The sequence below is a fragment of the Oncorhynchus kisutch genome, linkage group LG23, assembly GCF_002021735.2.
Source record: "Oncorhynchus kisutch isolate 150728-3 linkage group LG23, Okis_V2, whole genome shotgun sequence".
Lineage (NCBI taxonomy): Eukaryota > Metazoa > Chordata > Actinopteri > Salmoniformes > Salmonidae > Oncorhynchus > Oncorhynchus kisutch.
Window position 1 is genome coordinate 31,221,953 of NC_034196.2, and position 18,991 is coordinate 31,240,943.

An 18,991-nucleotide genomic window follows, 5' to 3' on the forward strand; every position below is an offset into this window, starting at 1 on the left:
GGGTATGATAACCTAGAGCTAGGCCAGTGCTCAGTAAGGCTATGGATGGGTATGATAACCTAGAGCTAGGCCAGTGCTCACTAAGGCTATGGATGGGTATGATAACCTAGAGCTAGGCCAGTGCTCAGTAAGGCTATGGATGGGTATGATAACCTTGACCTAGGCCATTGCTCACTAAGGCTATGGATGGGTATGATAACCTAGAGCTAGGCCAGTACTCACTAAGGCTATGGATGGGTATGATAACCTAGAGCTAGGCCAGTGCTCACTAAGGCTATGGATGGGTATGATAACCTTGAGCTAGACCAGTGCTCACTAAGGCTATGGATGGGTATGATAACCTAGAGCTAGGCCAGTGCTCACTAAGGCTATGGATGGGTATGATAACCTAGAGCTAGGCCAGTGCTCAGTAAGGCTATGGATGGGTATGATAACCTAGAGCTAGGCCAGTGCCCACTAAGGCTATGGATGGGTATGATAACCTATAGCTAGGCCAGTGCTCACTAAGGCTATGGATGGGTATGATAACCTATAGCTAGGCCAGTGCTCACTAAGGCTATGGATGGGTATGATAACCTTGAGCTAGGCCAGTGCTCACTAAGGCTATGGATGGGTATGATAACCTAGAGCTAGGCCAGTGCTCACTAAGGCTATGGATGGGTATGATAACCTATAGCTAGGCCAGTGCTCACTAAGGCTATGGATGGGTATGATAACCTATAGCTAGGCCAGTGCTCACTAAGGCTATGGATGGGTATGATAACCTAGAGCTAGGCCAGTGCTCAGTAAGGCTATGGATGGGTATGATAACCTTGAGCTAGGCCAGTGCTCACTAAGGCTATGGATGGGTATGATAACCTTGAGCTAGGCCAGTGCTCACTAAGGCTATGGATGGGTATGATAACCTAGAGCTTGGCCAGTGCTCACTAAGGCTATGGATGGGTATGATAACCTAGAGCTAGGCCAGTGCTCAGTAAGGCTATGGATGGATATGATAACCTTGAGCTAGGCCAGTGCTCACTAAGGCTATGGATGGGTATGATAACCTAGAGCTTGGCCAGTGCTCACTAAGGCTATGGATGGGTATGATAACCTAGAGCTAGGCCAGTGCTCACTAAGGCTATGGATGGGTATGATAACCTAGAGCTAGGCCAGTGCTCAGTAAGGCTATGGATGGGTATGATAACCTAGAGCTAGGCCAGTGCTCAGTAAGGCTATGGATGGGTATGATAACCTAGAGCTAGGCCAGTGCTCACTAAGGCTATGGATGGGTATGATAACCTATAGCTAGGCCAGTGCTCACTAAGGCTATGGATGGGTATGATAACCTTGACCTAGGCCAGTGCTCAGTAAGGCTATGGATGGGTATGATAACCTTGACCTAGGCCAGTGCTCACTAAGGCTATGGATGGGTATGATAACCTTGAGCTAGGCCAGTGCTCACTAAGGCTATGGATGGGTATGATAACCTAGAGCTTGGCCAATGCTCACTAAGGCTATGGATGGGTATGATAACCTATAGCTAGGCCAGTGCTCAGTAAGGCTATGGATGGGTATGATAACCTTGACCTAGGCCAGTGCTCACTAAGGCTATGGATGGGTATGATAACCTAGAGCTAGGCCAGTACTCACTAAGGCTATGGATGGGTATGATAACCTAGAGCTAGGCCAGTGCTCACTAAGGCTATGGATGGGTATGATAACCTTGAGCTAGACCAGTGCTCACTAAGGCTATGGATGGGTATGATAACCTAGAGCTTGGCCAGTGCTCACTAAGGCTATGGATGGGTATGATAACCTAGAGCTAGGCCAGTGCTCAGTAAGGCTATGGATGGGTATGATAACCTTGACCTAGGCCAGTGCTCACTAAGGCTATGGATGGGTATGATAACCTTGAGCTAGGCCAGTGCTCACTAAGGCTATGGATGGGTATGATAACCTAGAGCTTGGCCAATGCTCACTAAGGCTATGGATGGGTATGATAACCTATAGCTAGGCCAGTGCTCAGTAAGGCTATGGATGGGTATGATAACCTTGACCTAGGCCAGTGCTCACTAAGGCTATGGATGGGTATGATAACCTAGAGCTAGGCCAGTACTCACTAAGGCTATGGATGGGTATGATAAGCTAGAGCTAGGCCAGTGCTCACTAAGGCTATGGATGGGTATGATAACCTTGAGCTAGACCAGTGCTCACTAAGGCTATGGATGGGTATGATAACCTAGAGCTTGGCCAGTGCTCACTAAGGCTATGGATGGGTATGATAACCTAGAGCTAGGCCAGTGCTCAGTAAGGCTATGGATGGGTATGATAACCTAGAGCTAGGCCAGTGCTCACTAAGGCTATGGATGGGTATGATAACCTATAGCTAGGCCAGTGCTCACTAAGGCTATGGATGGGTATGATAACCTAGAGCTAGGCCAGTGCTCAGTAAGGCTATGGATGGGTATGATAACCTTGAGCTAGGCCAGTGCTCACTAAGGCTATGGATGGGTATGATAACCTATAGCTAGGCCAGTGCTCACTAAGGCTATGGATGGGTATGATAACCTAGAGCTAGGCCAGTGCTCAGTAAGGCTATGGATGGGTATGATAACCTTGAGCTAGGCCAGTGCTCACTAAGGCTATGGATGGGTATGATAACCTTGAGCTAGGCCAGTGCTCACTAAGGCTATGGATGGGTATGATAACCTAGAGCTTGGCCAGTGCTCACTAAGGCTATGGATGGGTATGATAACCTTGAGCTAGGCCAGTGCTCACTAAGGCTATGGATGGGTATGATAACCTAGAGCTTGGCCAGTGCTCACTAAGGCTATGGATGGGTATGATAACCTAGAGCTAGGCCAGTGCTCAGTAAGGCTATGGATGGGTATGATAACCTAGAGCTAGGCCAGTGCTCAGTAAGGCTATGGATGGGTATGATAACCTAGAGCTAGGCCAGTGCTCACTAAGGCTATGGATGGGTATGATAACCTATAGCTAGGCCAGTGCTCACTAAGGCTATGGATGGGTATGATAACCTTGACCTAGGCCAGTGCTCACTAAGGCTATGGATGGGTATGATAACCTAGAGCTAGGCCAGTGCTCACTAAGGCTATGGATGGGTATGATAACCTAGAGCTAGGCCAGTGCTCACTAAGGCTATGGATGGGTATGATAACCTAGAGCTAGGCCAGTGCTCAGTAAGGCTATGGATGGGTATGATAACCTTGACCTAGGCCAGTGCTCACTAAGGCTATGGATGGGTATGATAACCTTGAGCTAGGCCAGTGCTCACTAAGGCTATGGATGGGTATGATAACCTAGAGCTTGGCCAGTGCTCACTAAGGCTATGGATGGGTATGATAACCTAGAGCTAGGCCAGTGCTCAGTAAGGCTATGGATGGGTATGATAACCTTGAGCTAGGCCAGTGCTCACTAAGGCTATGGATGGGTATGATAACCTAGAGCTTGGCCAGTGCTCACTAAGGCTATGGATGGGTATGATAACCTAGAGCTAGGCCAGTGCTCACTAAGGCTATGGATGGGTATGATAACCTATAGCTAGGCCAGTGCTCAGTAAGGCTATGGATGGGTATGATAACCTTGACCTAGGCCAGTGTGCACTAAGGCTATGGATGGGTAGGATAACCTAGAGCTAGGCCAGTGCTCAGTAGGCTATGGATGGGTATGATAACCTAGAGCTTGGCCAGTGCTCACTAAGGCTATGGATGGGTATGATAACCTAGAGCTAGGCCAGTGCTCAGTAAGGCTATGGATGGGTATGATAACCTTGACCTAGGCCAGTGCTCACTAAGGCTATGGATGGGTATGATAACCTAGAGCTAGGCCAGTACTCACTAAGGCTATGGATGGGTATGATAACCTAGAGCTAGGCCAGTGCTCACTAAGGCTATGGATGGGTATGATAACCTTGAGCTAGACCAGTGCTCACTAAGGCTATGGATGGGTATGATAACCTAGAGCTAGGCCAGTGCTCACTAAGGCTATGGATGGGTATGATAACCTAGAGCTAGGCCAGTGCTCACTAAGGCTATGGATGGGTATGATAACCTAGAGCTAGGCCAGTGCTCAGTAAGGCTGTGGATGGGTATGATAACCTATAGCTAGGCCAGTGCTCAGTAAGGCTATGGATGGGTATGATAACCTAGAGCTAGGCCAGTGCTCAGTAAGGCTATGGATGGGTATGATAACCTTGAGCTAGGCCAGTGCTCACTAAGGCTATGGATGGGTATGATAACCTTGAGCTAGGCCAGTGCTCACTAAGGCTATGGATGGGTATGATAACCTAGAGCTTGGCCAGTGCTCACTAAGGCTATGGATGGGTATGATAACCTAGAGCTTGGCCAGTGCTCAGTAAGGCTATGGATGGGTATGATAACCTAGAGCTAGGCCAGTGCTCAGTAAGGCTATGGATGGGTATGATAACCTTGAGCTAGGCCAGTGCTCACTAAGGCTATGGATGGGTATGATAACCTAGAGCTTGGCCAGTGCTCACTAAGGCTATGGATGGGTATGATAACCTAGAGCTAGGCCAGTGCTCAGTAAGGCTATGGATGGATATGATAACCTTGAGCTAGGCCAGTGCTCACTAAGGCTATGGATGGGTATGATAACCTAGAGCTTGGCCAGTGCTCACTAAGGCTATGGATGGGTATGATAACCTAGAGCTAGGCCAGTGCTCACTAAGGCTATGGATGGGTATGATAACCTAGAGCTAGGCCAGTGCTCAGTAAGGCTATGGATGGGTATGATAACCTAGAGCTAGGCCAGTGCTCAGTAAGGCTATGGATGGGTATGATAACCTAGAGCTAGGCCAGTGCTCACTAAGGCTATGGATGGGTATGATAACCTATAGCTAGGCCAGTGCTCACTAAGGCTATGGATGGGTATGATAACCTTGACCTAGGCCAGTGCTCAGTAAGGCTATGGATGGGTATGATAACCTTGACCTAGGCCAGTGTGCACTAAGGCTATGGATGGGTAGGATAACCTAGAGCTAGGCCAGTGCTCAGTAGGCTATGGATGGGTATGATAACCTAGAGCTTGGCCAGTGCTCACTAAGGCTATGGATGGGTATGATAACCTAGAGCTAGGCCAGTGCTCAGTAAGGCTATGGATGGGTATGATAACCTTGACCTAGGCCAGTGCTCACTAAGGCTATGGATGGGTATGATAACCTAGAGCTAGGCCAGTACTCACTAAGGCTATGGATGGGTATGATAACCTAGAGCTAGGCCAGTGCTCACTAAGGCTATGGATGGGTATGATAACCTTGAGCTAGACCAGTGCTCACTAAGGCTATGGATGGGTATGATAACCTAGAGCTAGGCCAGTGCTCACTAAGGCTATGGATGGGTATGATAACCTAGAGCTAGGCCAGTGCTCACTAAGGCTATGGATGGGTATGATAACCTAGAGCTAGGCCAGTGCTCAGTAAGGCTGTGGATGGGTATGATAACCTATAGCTAGGCCAGTGCTCAGTAAGGCTATGGATGGGTATGATAACCTAGAGCTAGGCCAGTGCTCAGTAAGGCTATGGATGGGTATGATAACCTTGACCTAGGCCAGTGCTCACTAAGGCTATGGATGGGTATGATAACCTTGAGCTAGGCCAGTGCTCACTAAGGCTATGGATGGGTATGATAACCTAGAGCTTGGCCAGTGCTCACTAAGGCTATGGATGGGTATGATAACCTAGAGCTTGGCCAGTGCTCAGTAAGGCTATGGATGGGTATGATAACCTAGAGCTAGGCCAGTGCTCAGTAAGGCTATGGATGGGTATGATAACCTTGAGCTAGGCCAGTGCTCACTAAGGCTATGGATGGGTATGATAACCTAGAGCTTGGCCAGTGCTCACTAAGGCTATGGATGGGTATGATAACCTAGAGCTAGGCCAGTGCTCAGTAAGGCTATGGATGGGTATGATAACCTAGAGCTAGGCCAGTGCTCAGTAAGACTATGGATGGGTATGATAACCTTGAGCTAGGCCAGTGCTCACTAGGCCCAGTTTGGCTCAGCTCTGTACAGTTCAATTCAAATCCACCAGGCCAAGCAGTTTGCTGCCCTGTCCCTCCCATCACAGACCAGGGTTAGATAATCATTGTCTCTAGGAACATGTCCACCGTTTGTCCCAATGATTGATTGATTGATTGTGAAGACGGGGCCTATGTGACAGTGAGTAACAACAGGGCCTGAAGCCTGAGCCCGCTACCCAATAAGACAGGCAGGGAGAGAGGGAGGGAGAGTGGAAGATGTATGGAGTAGACCAAGAAGGACCCAGAGGTCGCCTGCTCTCTGCCCGCTCCAGGCTCAGCTCTGACTGGCTGTGATGGATTTAAACTGCTGGTGTCATCTCTTTCATTCCCCAGGCGTGTCAGGACATTGGGTTTACTGTAAATATGCATTTTAGAGTTGTTTTGGTTCACTGCCGTTTCTGAATGATTTTCTTTCTCGTGTTCTATCTCTCTCTCTTCCTTTCTCAGGGTGACTCAGGTGAAAACGGAGAGCCTGGTCTTCAGGGAGAACTTGGCGGACCTGTAAGTGAACCGACAGCACCTTCACATCATCATCTAACAGAACAACTGTTTCAACACAGCCCCACAACACCACACTACAACTCCCATTCACTGCCTCTCCATTGGAGAGAAGGAATTATTCTGCTGCAAATGCAAAAACTTACCGATTCATATATTTATTATAACAAAACAGTGGAATGAGGCTATTCCTCGTCACCATTACTGTAACAATAACTGAATCAATTCAACAAGGTTGTAATTAAAACCATTATAGAAGAAAGCCCACCAACCACATGGAGTGTGTTAAGCACAGTTCTACTGGGCATAGACATGAACACATTGTTTACACAGTAACACACTGTTGACACACTAACACACTGCCCCACTGTCACAGGGCCCAAGAGGAGAGCGAGGAGAGAAGGGAGAGTCCGGTCCTGCAGGTTCTGCTGGACCCCCTGGCCCTAAAGGTCCCCCTGGAGATGACGGTCCTAAAGGAAGTCCTGTAAGTCCTGGTTACACTTCTCTGTAGAATCACACATCACAGTTCATTGATTGATTGGTTGATTGATTGCAGTTGAGTCCCGTTACTGCCATGTGAATGTATTCCAATGGGTGTTATGGATTTGTAATCAATTGTCAGTGGAAGGCAAAGTAAGATGTAGTCTCTAGGGTTATTAAGTTGTCTCTAGAGTCACTCTAGATGCTGAGCATTTTGTTGGATTTCATTTCCAGGGTCCAAGTGGTTTCCCTGGTGATCCTGGTCCCCCTGGCGAGATCGGACAGGCTGTAAGTCACTGACATGTTACAATGACATTGTTTAGGCATCCAGTTTCTGTAATGCTTTGGCACCTATTGAAATGTAAAAAAGCCCACAGTGTGCCCTATCCATTCAGTGTCATGCAACTTTCACCATGCCTCTCTTTCTCCTCCTGCCAGGGTTTAGACGGTCCTCCTGGTGACAAGGGAGACGACGGAGAGGCTGGTCAACCTGTGAGTCTCACCTAACGTATTATTACATCTGTCTAACGACGAACAAGCACTAACAAACTGAGAATTTCTCATATCTGAAGGTAACTACAGTAAACATAGAAGTACTGTACGAGAGCTTTTAGCACTTTGATCATGTACTTTATCCTTTCTCATCTCTTAGGGTTCTCCTGGACCCACCGGAGAGTCAGGTCCTTCTGGCCCACCAGGAAAGAGAGGCCCCCATGGTACAACTGGACCCGAGGGCAGGCAAGGAGAGAAGGGAGCCAAGGGAGAGTCTGGTCTGGAGGGCCCACAGGGAAAGACAGGCCCCGTTGGTCCTCAGGGAGCACCTGGAAAGCAAGGTTCAGAAGGTCTCAGAGGTATCCCCGGCCCAGTTGTAAGTACAGCATTGTTTAATATTTTCATTTCTGTGTGTCATAGCTATTACATTAACTAGGGACAGTAACTATGAGTTTACTACAACACTCATAGATGAGTATAGTGACTGATCTTACAAAAGCTTTTTCTCATTCACACAATATAAGCATAAGGGAATAATACCAATATTGTAATAATAATTAGGTGGATGCTTACATTTGTCCTATTTCATACGTGTACAATTGTATATTGGAAATGTGTATTACCTTTTCCCCCTGAGTGTGGTTACAGCCACGGTCTGCCATTATCAGTGGTGACTCTGGAGCAATTAGCGTTAAGTGCCTTGCTCAATGGCACACAGAAACCAGTGACCCTTCAGTTTCTGGCCCAATGCTCTAACAGCTAGGCTACCTTATATTGTATGTAAAGATCAGTGGCTTAAAGCATTGACTCGTATCATGTTTCCATGCAGGGGGAACAAGGTCTTCCAGGTTCCTCAGGCCCCGACGGACCCCCTGGACCCATGGTGAGACAACTGACCTCTGACCTCTAACCCCTAAACCCGGGTCATTAGATGTCACAGGATTCACAGTAGCTTGTCTTATTGGGTCAGACATGTAATGTTATATGTCCTCACTCTCTTTTACTCTACCTCCCTCTCTACTTCTCTACCCCCTTCCTTCCATCCCTCTCCACTACAACTCTCCCATATTATGTCCAACTCTCTCTCTCTCTCTTTCTCTCTCTCTCTCTTTCTCTCTCTCTCCTGTCTCTCTTTCTTTCTCTCTCTCTTCTCTCTCCCTCACAGGGTCCTCCAGGATTACCAGGTTTGAAGGGAGACTCTGGTATTAAGGGAGAAAAGGTAAAACCCACCCCCCTGTTTCAGTAGGTTATTGACAACAAGTACTATACTGTAAATATTACAGTCAAATATTAACATACCTGTTGCATGCATGGCTAAAAGTCACATGTATTGTGACTAAAAAAGTCACATGCATGGCTAAAAGTCACATGTATTGTATTGATCTTCTTCCATTGCTAATGATGTTGATGTCTAAAATTCTATAGGGATACACTTGAAATCTCTCGATGGAGATACTGTGTATTCCATACTATACACATTCAAGTGAATGATAACTGACGGCTCGGTGTTCAAACCTATTGATTATGTAACTGGTATTAGCCCCAGGGCAGTGAGTCATCACACTAATGATATATGAAGAGAGATTGATTGACAGGCAGATTGATGTGAGTAATTAATTGATTATTGATGCCTGTTTTGATCTGTGTTTCTCCTCTCCTCAGGGCCACCCTGGTCTGATCGGTCTGATCGGGCCCCCAGGAGAGCAGGGAGAGAAGGGTGACAGAGGTCTGCCAGGCCCCCAGGGGACATCAGGACCCAAAGGAGACAATGTTAGTAGACCTACAACTGTTGTTTACATGATTATTGAGCGATGTTTACCTAATAATAAGTGACATGTTGTGGTTTGGTCTGATAATACAGTTAATCATATCAAGTCAACACAGTCAAGTGTGGTTTGATCAGCCTCTCTTCTCTCCTTCCTGTCTTTATTCTCTCCTTCTCTCCCTCCAGGGTATTGCTGGCCCCTCAGGTCCTCTTGGTCCCCTGGGACCTCCAGGATTACCAGGTCCTCCTGGTCCTAAAGGAGCTAAGGGGTCATCGGTAAGCGTCCCCACAATCCACCATGTCCCATGTCGTACTGTCCCCTTGAAATCATGTCCCACTGTCCATATAAGTTGTGTATATGGGCTTCTAAAGTCTAAACCATGTCCTACTGTCCATAGAGGCTGTGTGTATGATGCTGTGTTCTTTCCTGTCTTCCTCAGGGTCAAACTGGTCCCAAGGGAGAGACTGGTGTTCCTGGACAACCTGGGCCTCCTGTAAGTTATCTTCATGATTGTGTGATGTCATTACATGTTGTTGTTTTGTAGTTTTACCCTGACTAAAACATCTCTCTCCCATTTCTCTCCCTCTTTCCCTCTTACCCTCTTTCTCTCCCTCTCTCCTCCTCCACCTCTCCCCCTTTCCTTCCTCTCTTTTCTCCATCTCCTCCCCTCCTCCTCTCCCCCCTCTCCTTTCCTCGTCTCCTCACCTCCTCCTCTCCCCTCCTCCCCTCGCCTTTTCCCGTCTCCTCACCTCTTCCTCTCCTCCTTCCCCTCTCCCCCTCTTCTTTCCTCATCTCCGCCCCCTCTCCTTTCCCTGTCTCCTCCTCTCCCCCTCTCCTTTCCCCATCTCCTCACCTCTTCCTCTCTTCCTCACCTCCTCCCCCTCTCCCCTCTCTTCTTTCCTCATCTCCGCCCCCCTCCCTTTCCCTGTCTCCTCCTCTCCCCCTCTCCTTTCCCCGTCTCCTCACCTCCTCCTCTCTTCCTAACCTCCTCCCCCTCTCCCCCCTCTTCTTTCCTCATCTCCGGCCCCTCCCTTTCCCTGTCTCCTCCTCTCCCCCTCTCCTTTCCCCATCTCCTCACCTCTTCCTCACCTCCTCCCCCTCTCCCCCCTCTTCTTTCCTCATCTCCGCCCCCCTCTCCTTTCCCTGTCTCCTCCTCTCCCCCTCTCTCTCCTTCTCCACCCCGATAGGGTCCTCCTGGGGATGTCATCCACCCGCTGCCCATGCAGTCGAGTCCCAAGCGGAGCCGCAGGAACATCGATGCCAGCCAGATGATGGACGATGCCAATGCAGATGCCAACTACAAGGACTACGACGATGGAATGGAGGAGATCTTCGGATCCCTCAACTCCCTCAAGCTAGAGATTGAGCAGATGAAGCACCCACTGGGAACACAGGGCAACCCCGCCCGCACCTGCAAGGACCTGCAGCTCTGCCACCCTGACTTCCCCGACGGTGGGCATCGGTTTGAGATCTGAAATACTAAATCTGAAGTCTTACTAAGTTCGGTGCTGAAGCCCAGGAATAATCTTGTTTGAAACTTGTTTGGAAAAGGTGGCTGGTGCTAGCTATCTTTTTCATACAGGTGGGGCTATTTTATATAGGTCAAGGACCAAGTGTCACTACTATAATGAATTTAAATGTGATAGGGAAATAGGATTATAAATATGATTGGTATTTGATGATATGGGGTATAGAATAGTCTCTCCTTGGAAGGCTAAATCATGCTAATTTAAACATTGAATGATCTCTGATGAAAAGGTTTCTAATTGTTAAGGTTCCCTCCTTCCCTCTCTCCTCTCCTCTTTCTTTTCCCTCTTCCCCATTTTCTCCCTCCCTCCATTTCTTGTCGTTTTTAGGTGAATACTGGATCGACCCCAACCAGGGTTGCTCGAGGGACTCTTTCAAGGTCCACTGCAACTTCACAGCAGGAGGAGAGAGCTGTATCTACCCTGATAAGAAGTCTGAAGGGGTAAGTCATGGTGCTTTTACACTCACCACTGGTAAAAGTCACATTTTGAGAGCCAGTGATAGAAATGCATCTTAAAAACCGGAACCATACACATTTTATAGGTGTTGGTGTATATAAAAATGCATCATGCCTGCGTGGCACAGTGATATTTTTGGTTGATTGTATAAAAAAATCTTTATACATTGTTCTGTCAAGTGTCAACTATTCCCCATTTGATTGACAGGTTAAATAACTCTGAGCGTATGATGCAGATAAGTTAATATTTATTTATTCTTCCCTGGCCCCAGGCAAACTACTACACATATAAATCATATATACCTCTCTCCTGATACTACTGCATAATCACATAACACTCATATATGTAACATTCATGCATCACTATTACTTTACTGCTGTGAGTGTAATACCCAGGGTCCTCCAAGCCCCTCCAAGGGCAGCAGCTCCATGTAAGACCCTTGGTGTTACACACTACTGACATGTCATGATGACAAAGAATATATTTGGGGCAGTACCTCACTGTCAACAGAGAGTCAAAGACTCCCTTCCACACACACACACAAACACACACGCGCGCACACACACACACAGTTCTGCCGTACTATCCTCCAGGTAAGTGTCAGTGGCCTAGTGTCGTCCCTGGCCCAGTCACCTGAAATAGGTTATGGCAGGTGACAGGCACCCAGAGAGGAATTTGCTGCTGGTTGGTTATGCATGGTGTAGAGGAGAGGGGGACAGGAGAGGAGAGGAGAGGAGAGGTAAAACACAGGAAACTGTGTCTGCGGCAGGCCAGGGGAGATCTGTAAGGGCTCTAAGCTACAGGACATTTTAACGATCCGCTGGCACATTGAGACACAGAGGAGCAGGAGTTTGCTTAAACTCAGATTAATGAACTTCACTTTAAATAGCCTGGGCAGATGAATGGGCCAGTGGGATGGCCTCGTTAGTGTGAAGGAGTGGAGAGATGGCACATGGTCAGAGACCCTGACATTGCCATGCATTGACATGCACATGGGAAGGTGTGCGCACACACATACACACACACACACACACACACACACACAAACACCATCTCTCCCTCCCTGCTAGCCTGGAACACTGTATCCCTAGTCTACCCATCATGAGTTATGCAGAGGAGAGGATAGAGGAGAGGAGGTACAGTAGATAGATTAAGGACAGGAGAGAAAAAGAAGAGTTAGAAGTAGAGCGAATCAGTTCTAGGGTATCAGTGGTCTCCTCCAGTAGAGGGGATCAGTTCTAGGGTATCAGTGGTCTCCTCCAGTAGAGGGGATCAGTTCTAGGGTATCAGTGGTCTCCCCCAGTAGAGGGATCAGTTCTAGGGTATCAGTGGTCTCCCCCAGTAGAGCGAATCAGTTCTAGGGTATCAGTGGTCTCCCCCAGTAGAGTGGATCAGTTCTAGGGTATCAGTGGTCTCCCCCAGTAGAGGGGATCAGTTCTAGGGTATCAGTGGTCTCCTCCAGAAGAGGGATCAGTTCTAGGGTATCAGTGGGCTCCTCCAGTAGAGGGGATCAGTTCTAGGGTATCAGTTCTCTCCTCCAGTAGAGGGATCAGTTCTAGGGTATCAGTGGTTTCCTCCAGTAGAGGGGATATGTTCTAGGGTATCAGTGGTCTCCTCCAGTAGAGGGGATCAGTTCTAGGGTATCAGTTATCTCCTCCAGTAGAGGGATCAGTTCTAGGGTATCAGTGGTCTCCTCCAGTAGAGGGATCAGTTCTAGGGTATCAGTTCTCTCCTCCAGTAGAGGGGATCAGTTCTAGGGTATCAGTGGGCTCCTCCAGTAGAGGGATCAGTTCTAGGGTATCAGTTCTCTCCTCCAGTAGAGGGATCAGTTCTAGGGTATCTGTGGTCTCCTCCAGTGGGGGGGATCAGTTCTAGGGTTTCAGTGGTCTCCTCCAGTAGAGGGGATCAGTTCTAGGGTATCAGTGGTCTCCTCCAGTAGAGGGGATCAGTACTAGGGTATCAGTGGTCTCCCCCAGTAGAGGGATCAGTTCTAGGGTATCAGTGGTCTCCTCCAGTAGAAGGGATCAGTTCTAGGGTATCAGTGGTCTCCCCCAGTAGAGGGATCAGTTCTAGGGTATCAGTGGTCTCCCCCAGTAGAGCGAATCAGTTCTAGGGTATCAGTGGTCTCCCCCAGTAGAGTGGATCAGTTCTAGGGTATCAGTGGTCTCCCCCAGTAGAGGGGATCAGTTCTAGGGTATCAGTGGTCTCCTCCAGAAGAGGGATCAGTTCTAGGGTATCAGTGGGCTCCTCCAGTAGAGGGGATCAGTTCTAGGGTATCAGTTCTCTCCTCCAGTAGAGGGATCAGTTCTAGGGTATCAGTGGTTTCCTCCAGTAGAGGGGATATGTTCTAGGGTATCAGTGGTCTCCTCCAGTAGAGGGGATCAGTTCTAGGGTATCAGTGGTCTCCCCCAGTAGAGGGATCAGTTCTAGGGTATCAGTGGTCTCCCCCAGTAGAGCGAATCAGTTCTAGGGTATCAGTGGTCTCCTCCAGAAGAGGGATCAGTTCTAGGGTATCAGTGGGCTCCTCCAGTAGAGGGGATCAGTTCTAGGGTATCAGTTCTCTCCTCCAGTAGAGGGATCAGTTCTAGGGTATCAGTGGTTTCCTCCAGTAGAGGGGATATGTTCTAGGGTATCAGTGGTCTCCTCCAGTAGAGGGGATCAGTTCTAGGGTATCAGTTATCTCCTCCAGTAGAGGGATCAGTTCTAGGGTATCAGTGGTCTCCTCCAGTAGAGGGATCAGTTCTAGGGTATCAGTTCTCTCCTCCAGTAGAGGGGATCAGTTCTAGGGTATCAGTTCTCTCCTCCAGTAGAGGGATCAGTTCTAGGGTATCAGTTCTCTCCTCCAGTAGAGGGATCAGTTCTAGGGTATCTGTGGTCTCCTCCAGTGGGGGGGATCAGTTCTAGGGTTTCAGTGGTCTCCTCCAGTAGAGGGGATCAGTTATAGGGTATCAGTGGTCTCCTCCAGTGGGGGGGATCAGTTCTAGGGTATCAGTGGTCTCCTCCAGTAGAGGGGATCAGTTCTAGGGTATCAGTGGTCTCCTCCAGTGGGGTCCCTTGCTGCTCGCTCTACTCATGTTAGGAGAGCTGGAAGTGCCTTTCAAGACAGCAGGGTGTGTTTAATGTATGCTGTCTCCCAGCGCGAATTGATCTCCAGCTGAACATTAATTTACACATTAAGGCATTGATGACAAGCCCTGTATAAACCCTGTATCAGACTGATCTAGCTCATTCCTGGGGTATAATAATATTGAGAATATCACACTGGAGTATCACTGGCCATGTATCTGATACTTATTGGTAGTTATAATGCAGCTGAATTGAATGTGAATGAAGAAAACAAGAGAGGCTATGCAGCAAACGTATCTAGTTTTAAATGAAAACCACAAAACAAAGCCACTTGTCCTTACCGACAGTATACAGCAGAAGCTTAAATAAACACCATAAAAGCATAGTCACTTCTATTTTGGTATAGAGCAGAACACTTAGCTGAAGGGAAAGGGGACATTTTTAAGCTGGTCCTTTGGCGGCTAACAGATTCATCCTAAATGGCACCCTATTCCTTTTATAGTGCACTCCTTTTGACTAGGGCCCATTTAGGATGCATACAACATATCTTAATGAATCACTGTGTACTCATGAATATTTGATCAGTAATTAGCTGCCAGCCAGTGTTTACACAAAATGCGATAATGGCTTGCTAAGGTATTTTCCACTCTCCCGGGCTGTTCAGTGTCACACAATACTACTGCAGGTCTCTCAGACACCACAGATGGACCAAGGGAGGGAGGGTTTAGAAGAACGAGGGACATCGTTGTTATTTCTTTCAGGAGGCTGTTCTTACTGTTTTTCTTTCTTTAACCATTTTTTGTCCTCCTCCTCTTCCCCCGTTTTGCTCCATCCATACCCAGACTAGGCTCACCTCCTGGGTAAAGGAGATCCCTGGCTCCTGGTTCAGTGAATTCAAACGTGGTAAACTGGTAAGCCCCCCTAACGCCCCCCTTCCCCCCGTCCCCTTCCCTTTTTCCTGAACAGCTCATCTCATATTTTACAGAGCAAAATGGCAAAATGGCCCAAAGACTCCCCAGGCTCTTGGTATAGTCGCTACAAGCGAGGTTCCCTGGTAAGTGGCACACCCGCAGGTCTCTGGAGGCCCAGCTAGGGTGACTCCTGGCTGGGTCTCTGTGGGCCTGAGGGCCCTGCATGGTTCTAGGTTCTGGTTCGGGTCAGTACTGGTTCTGCATGGTTCCTGTACTGGTTGGCACTGGTCTTTGACTGGCACTCTGGCTTGTGTTTGTGGCGACACTGCTCTGCATGGTTCAGCACGATCAAGGTCAGCTCAGCACAACTCCAGTAAGACATACTGCAGTAGGTGAGTCTCTTCCTTCCAGAATAGAGGGAGACTTCGTTGGTGGAACAGACAGACTGACAGACATACTTTACCATGGCAACTAGTAGTTGAAGAAGTTAAAGACAATTTTCCATTGAAGAAAAACAATATAAATTCAATACAAAAAGGTAAGTGTAGTACAAAAAGTCATAGAATTGAGTAAATCAGTGTGTTGGTACTGAATGTTGCCGTGGGAAAGTATGAGTGTAAATGCATCCACTCAACCTGCCTCTCTCTGAAGTTGGAGAGCATCACCTAGAAGTGACTGAGTGCCTCTCATGGTTAGACACACATTTCTATTTATAACAACTACTCCTATTGCCCTCAGCATTTCCAGTTGACTCATAGATACTCATACTGTATAGATAACTATTCATAAATCATGTGAAGCTAGTCACAGGAGAGTGATTAGGCACCATTTTGTTCCTGCTACACTCATTCCACACATTCACCTACCCATTCAATCACAAGAGGATTACAACACTGATTCAATGTGAACAGTCAAAAGTCAGGCACTCAGTCACATTCCCAGGGGCTTCTGGGTACACCCACTTTTGACTTGCGGCTGCGATGAAGAGGTAATGTTTCCATGGCGATGTAGGGCTGTTTCTACACACTGGTTCTGCAGGGCAGAGTGGGGAGGAGGGATGAGGGAGGAACAGACAGGAGCAGGGGAGGATCTACCTAGCCTTTCTGAGTACCTGGACACTCAGAGGGGTGAGGGATACTTCTCCCTTTAAGAGCCACTGATTCACAGACAGACACTGTTACTTGGACACAATGGATATAGTTATCATCCTCTATGAGCCCAAATTCCTATCTGATGATGGTGTGGCCACCTTGTGTGTTCCTGAAAATACAGCACAACAGATTTGATTGACTTCCCTTTAATAGTAATCTGTGATGTCCATTATTGTCCAGGTTGAGTCATACGTGTGTGTCTGTGTGTTTGTCTGTGTGTGCATGAGAGAGAGAGAATGTATCTATACACACACATTGGCTCTCTGCTGTGACTGCATGGCATGGGCATTGCATGCGCTTGGCTCTTGGTCTAAGTCAGTCCTGTTTGTCTGAAAGAAGAAGAGAACCCTGTGGAACGGATGGTGGAACGCTGTTGGTTGGTATGGAAACGGATCTCCAGTGTAAAATAGCATCACACCAAAGACTGATGTTCCCAAATGGAAGGGTCATCCGGAATGATTTGTAATCATTAGATCCAAGATAGATTAGTATAATAGAACACATGTTGGTTTAGAATTCCACTTAAACATGGCAAATTAGGCTAATTCTAAATTGCGGAAACCGATTAAACCAAACCATTATTATTTTTCATTTATACAATTACGTTTTACATTTACTAATGAGCTCCTTTCAAAACAATACATTTCCATAATTTTCTTAATTAAAGCTTAAGTGTTCAATTACGGTTAGCTCCTCGATTGAGAGTATTCATCACTTGTTCATTGCTAGTAGACTGCTATTCCTACAGAACCATTGAAGTCTTTCAGCAGAGAATAAGCCAGTCAGTATCTAAGGCCCCAGAGCCTGTAGATTAGAGCTCCTGTAGTAACTCCTGTCTGCCTTACTGTTTCTCAGACACAAGCTTACTCATAGAGCCCCAGACAGACAGACCCCATAATACAGCAAGCCTCTCCAGCTTTCCCAAAGCTGGTTGATGACAGCCTAGATATTTCACTCTAAAGGACCTAGCCGGAACACCTCTGGTATATCCCCCCTCCTGATTTGTCGTCTGAGGAATCGGAATTCTATCCTACTCACGTAGCACCGCCATGAATTATGGGTAATGAAGCTTAGCATACCCTCTGGAGATGAGCCGGCCGCCGTTGATCTCCTTACCCACAACCCCCCTCTCTCCCTAGTGCTGCAGTGACTGATGGGACAAGCCCTTGTCGCGGCGCACTGCGTGCACCGATTGACATTCTATAATTCTGTCAAAGCAGCCGCAGCGCCGGAAAGAGAGGTGAGGAATGCTGCCATGCTGCTGCATACCCTTACAGTCTGTTGTCTGCGAAACACTCCATCTAAAGTCATATGAAATCATATCCCCACAACGACACTACTCGGTGTCAGAATTAGAATTCACAGATGAAAGCGAGAAACCCTCCTAAGACACCTCACAGTACACGAGAATGGTGTGATGTGTAGATTTGAGTGTTCTTGGTAGAGAACAAACAATAAAACAATGTTGTGTCTGAAATGGCACCCAAATATGTACCCAAATATGTATAGTATGTATGTATAGTGTCTGTATTAGTCCACATTTTCTGTTACTGCCTAGACCCTATATCTCCTTTCATCCCTGTCTAGCTCTCGTACGTGGACGCTGAGGGCAACCCCATTGGTGTGGTCCAGATGACCTTCCTGCGTCTTCTGAGCGCGGCCGCCCGCCAAAACCTCACCTACAACTGCTACCAGTCAGTGGCCTGGCACAACCAGGATGGGGACTCATACGACAAGGCCATCCGCTTCCTGGGCTCCAACGACGAGGAGATGTCCTACGATAACAACCCCTACATCAGAGCCGTGGTGGACGGCTGTGCGGTGAGTGGATGGAAGGGTTGGTGTGTGTGTGTGTGTGTGTGTGTGTGTGTGTGTGTGTGTGTGTGTGTGTGTGTGCGTGTGCGTGTGCGTGTGTGTGTGCGTGTGTGTGTGTAAGGGCATAGGTGTGAGTAAGGGGATTTGACGGTCATGTGTATAACAGCATTTGTATGTGGTGTGGGGAGTGAATTGTGTGTCTGTGTGGGTTGGGGGGAGTGAATTGTATGTCTGTGTGGGGTGTGGGGAGTGAGTTGTGTGTATGTGTGGAGTGGGGGGAGTGAGTTGTGTGTCTGTGTGGGGTGGGGGAATGAATTGTGTGTTTGTGTGGGGTGGGGGAGTGAATTGTGTGTCTTTGTTTTGGTATTTGGTATTTTATTAGGATCCCCATTAGCTGTTGCCAAAGCAGCAGCTACTCTTCCTGGGGAACACATGGAACATGAAACATGACATAATACAGAACATTAATAGACAACAGCTCAAGGGCAGAACTACATTAAAAACAAACCAAAAATGACTGAAGGCGCATGTAGCCTACATATCAATACAGACACACAAACTATCTAGGTCAAATAGGGGAGAAGCATTGTGCCATGAGGTGTTGCTTTATCTGTTTTTTGAAACCAGGTTTGCTGTTTATTTGAGCAATATGAGATTCCATGCAATATTGGCTATATATCAAACTGTACACTTTCTTGAATTTGTCCTGGATTGTGAAAAGATCCCTGGCGGAATGTCTGGTGGTGTAAGTGTGTGTCAGAGCTGTGTGTAAGTTGACTATGCAAACCA

At 47.6% G+C, this 18,991-nt stretch overlaps 1 protein-coding gene across 2 annotated transcripts in view; it reads left to right on the top strand.

Moving 5' to 3' along the window:
- LOC109867989 (collagen alpha-1(V) chain) overlaps positions 1-18,991 on the top strand; it is a 150,969-nt gene that overhangs the window by 123,531 nt on the left and 8,447 nt on the right. Inside the window, exons 46-59 of one of the 2 annotated variants that reach the window (XM_031803114.1) lie at positions 6,486-6,539; positions 6,913-7,020; positions 7,251-7,304; positions 7,455-7,508; positions 7,669-7,884; positions 8,338-8,391; positions 8,674-8,727; positions 9,171-9,278; positions 9,460-9,549; positions 9,714-9,767; positions 10,462-10,726; positions 11,131-11,243; positions 15,311-15,379; positions 17,975-18,208. In XM_031803114.1, coding sequence (XP_031658974.1) covers positions 6,486-6,539; positions 6,913-7,020; positions 7,251-7,304; positions 7,455-7,508; positions 7,669-7,884; positions 8,338-8,391; positions 8,674-8,727; positions 9,171-9,278; positions 9,460-9,549; positions 9,714-9,767; positions 10,462-10,726; positions 11,131-11,243; positions 15,311-15,379; positions 17,975-18,208 — 1,527 coding nt within the window. Of the gene's footprint in view, positions 1-6,485; positions 6,540-6,912; positions 7,021-7,250; positions 7,305-7,454; positions 7,509-7,668; positions 7,885-8,337; positions 8,392-8,673; positions 8,728-9,170; positions 9,279-9,459; positions 9,550-9,713; positions 9,768-10,461; positions 10,727-11,130; positions 11,244-15,167; positions 15,237-15,310; positions 15,380-17,974; positions 18,209-18,991 lie in introns of both variants that reach the window. The other variant, XM_031803113.1, reaches the window with a different exon arrangement.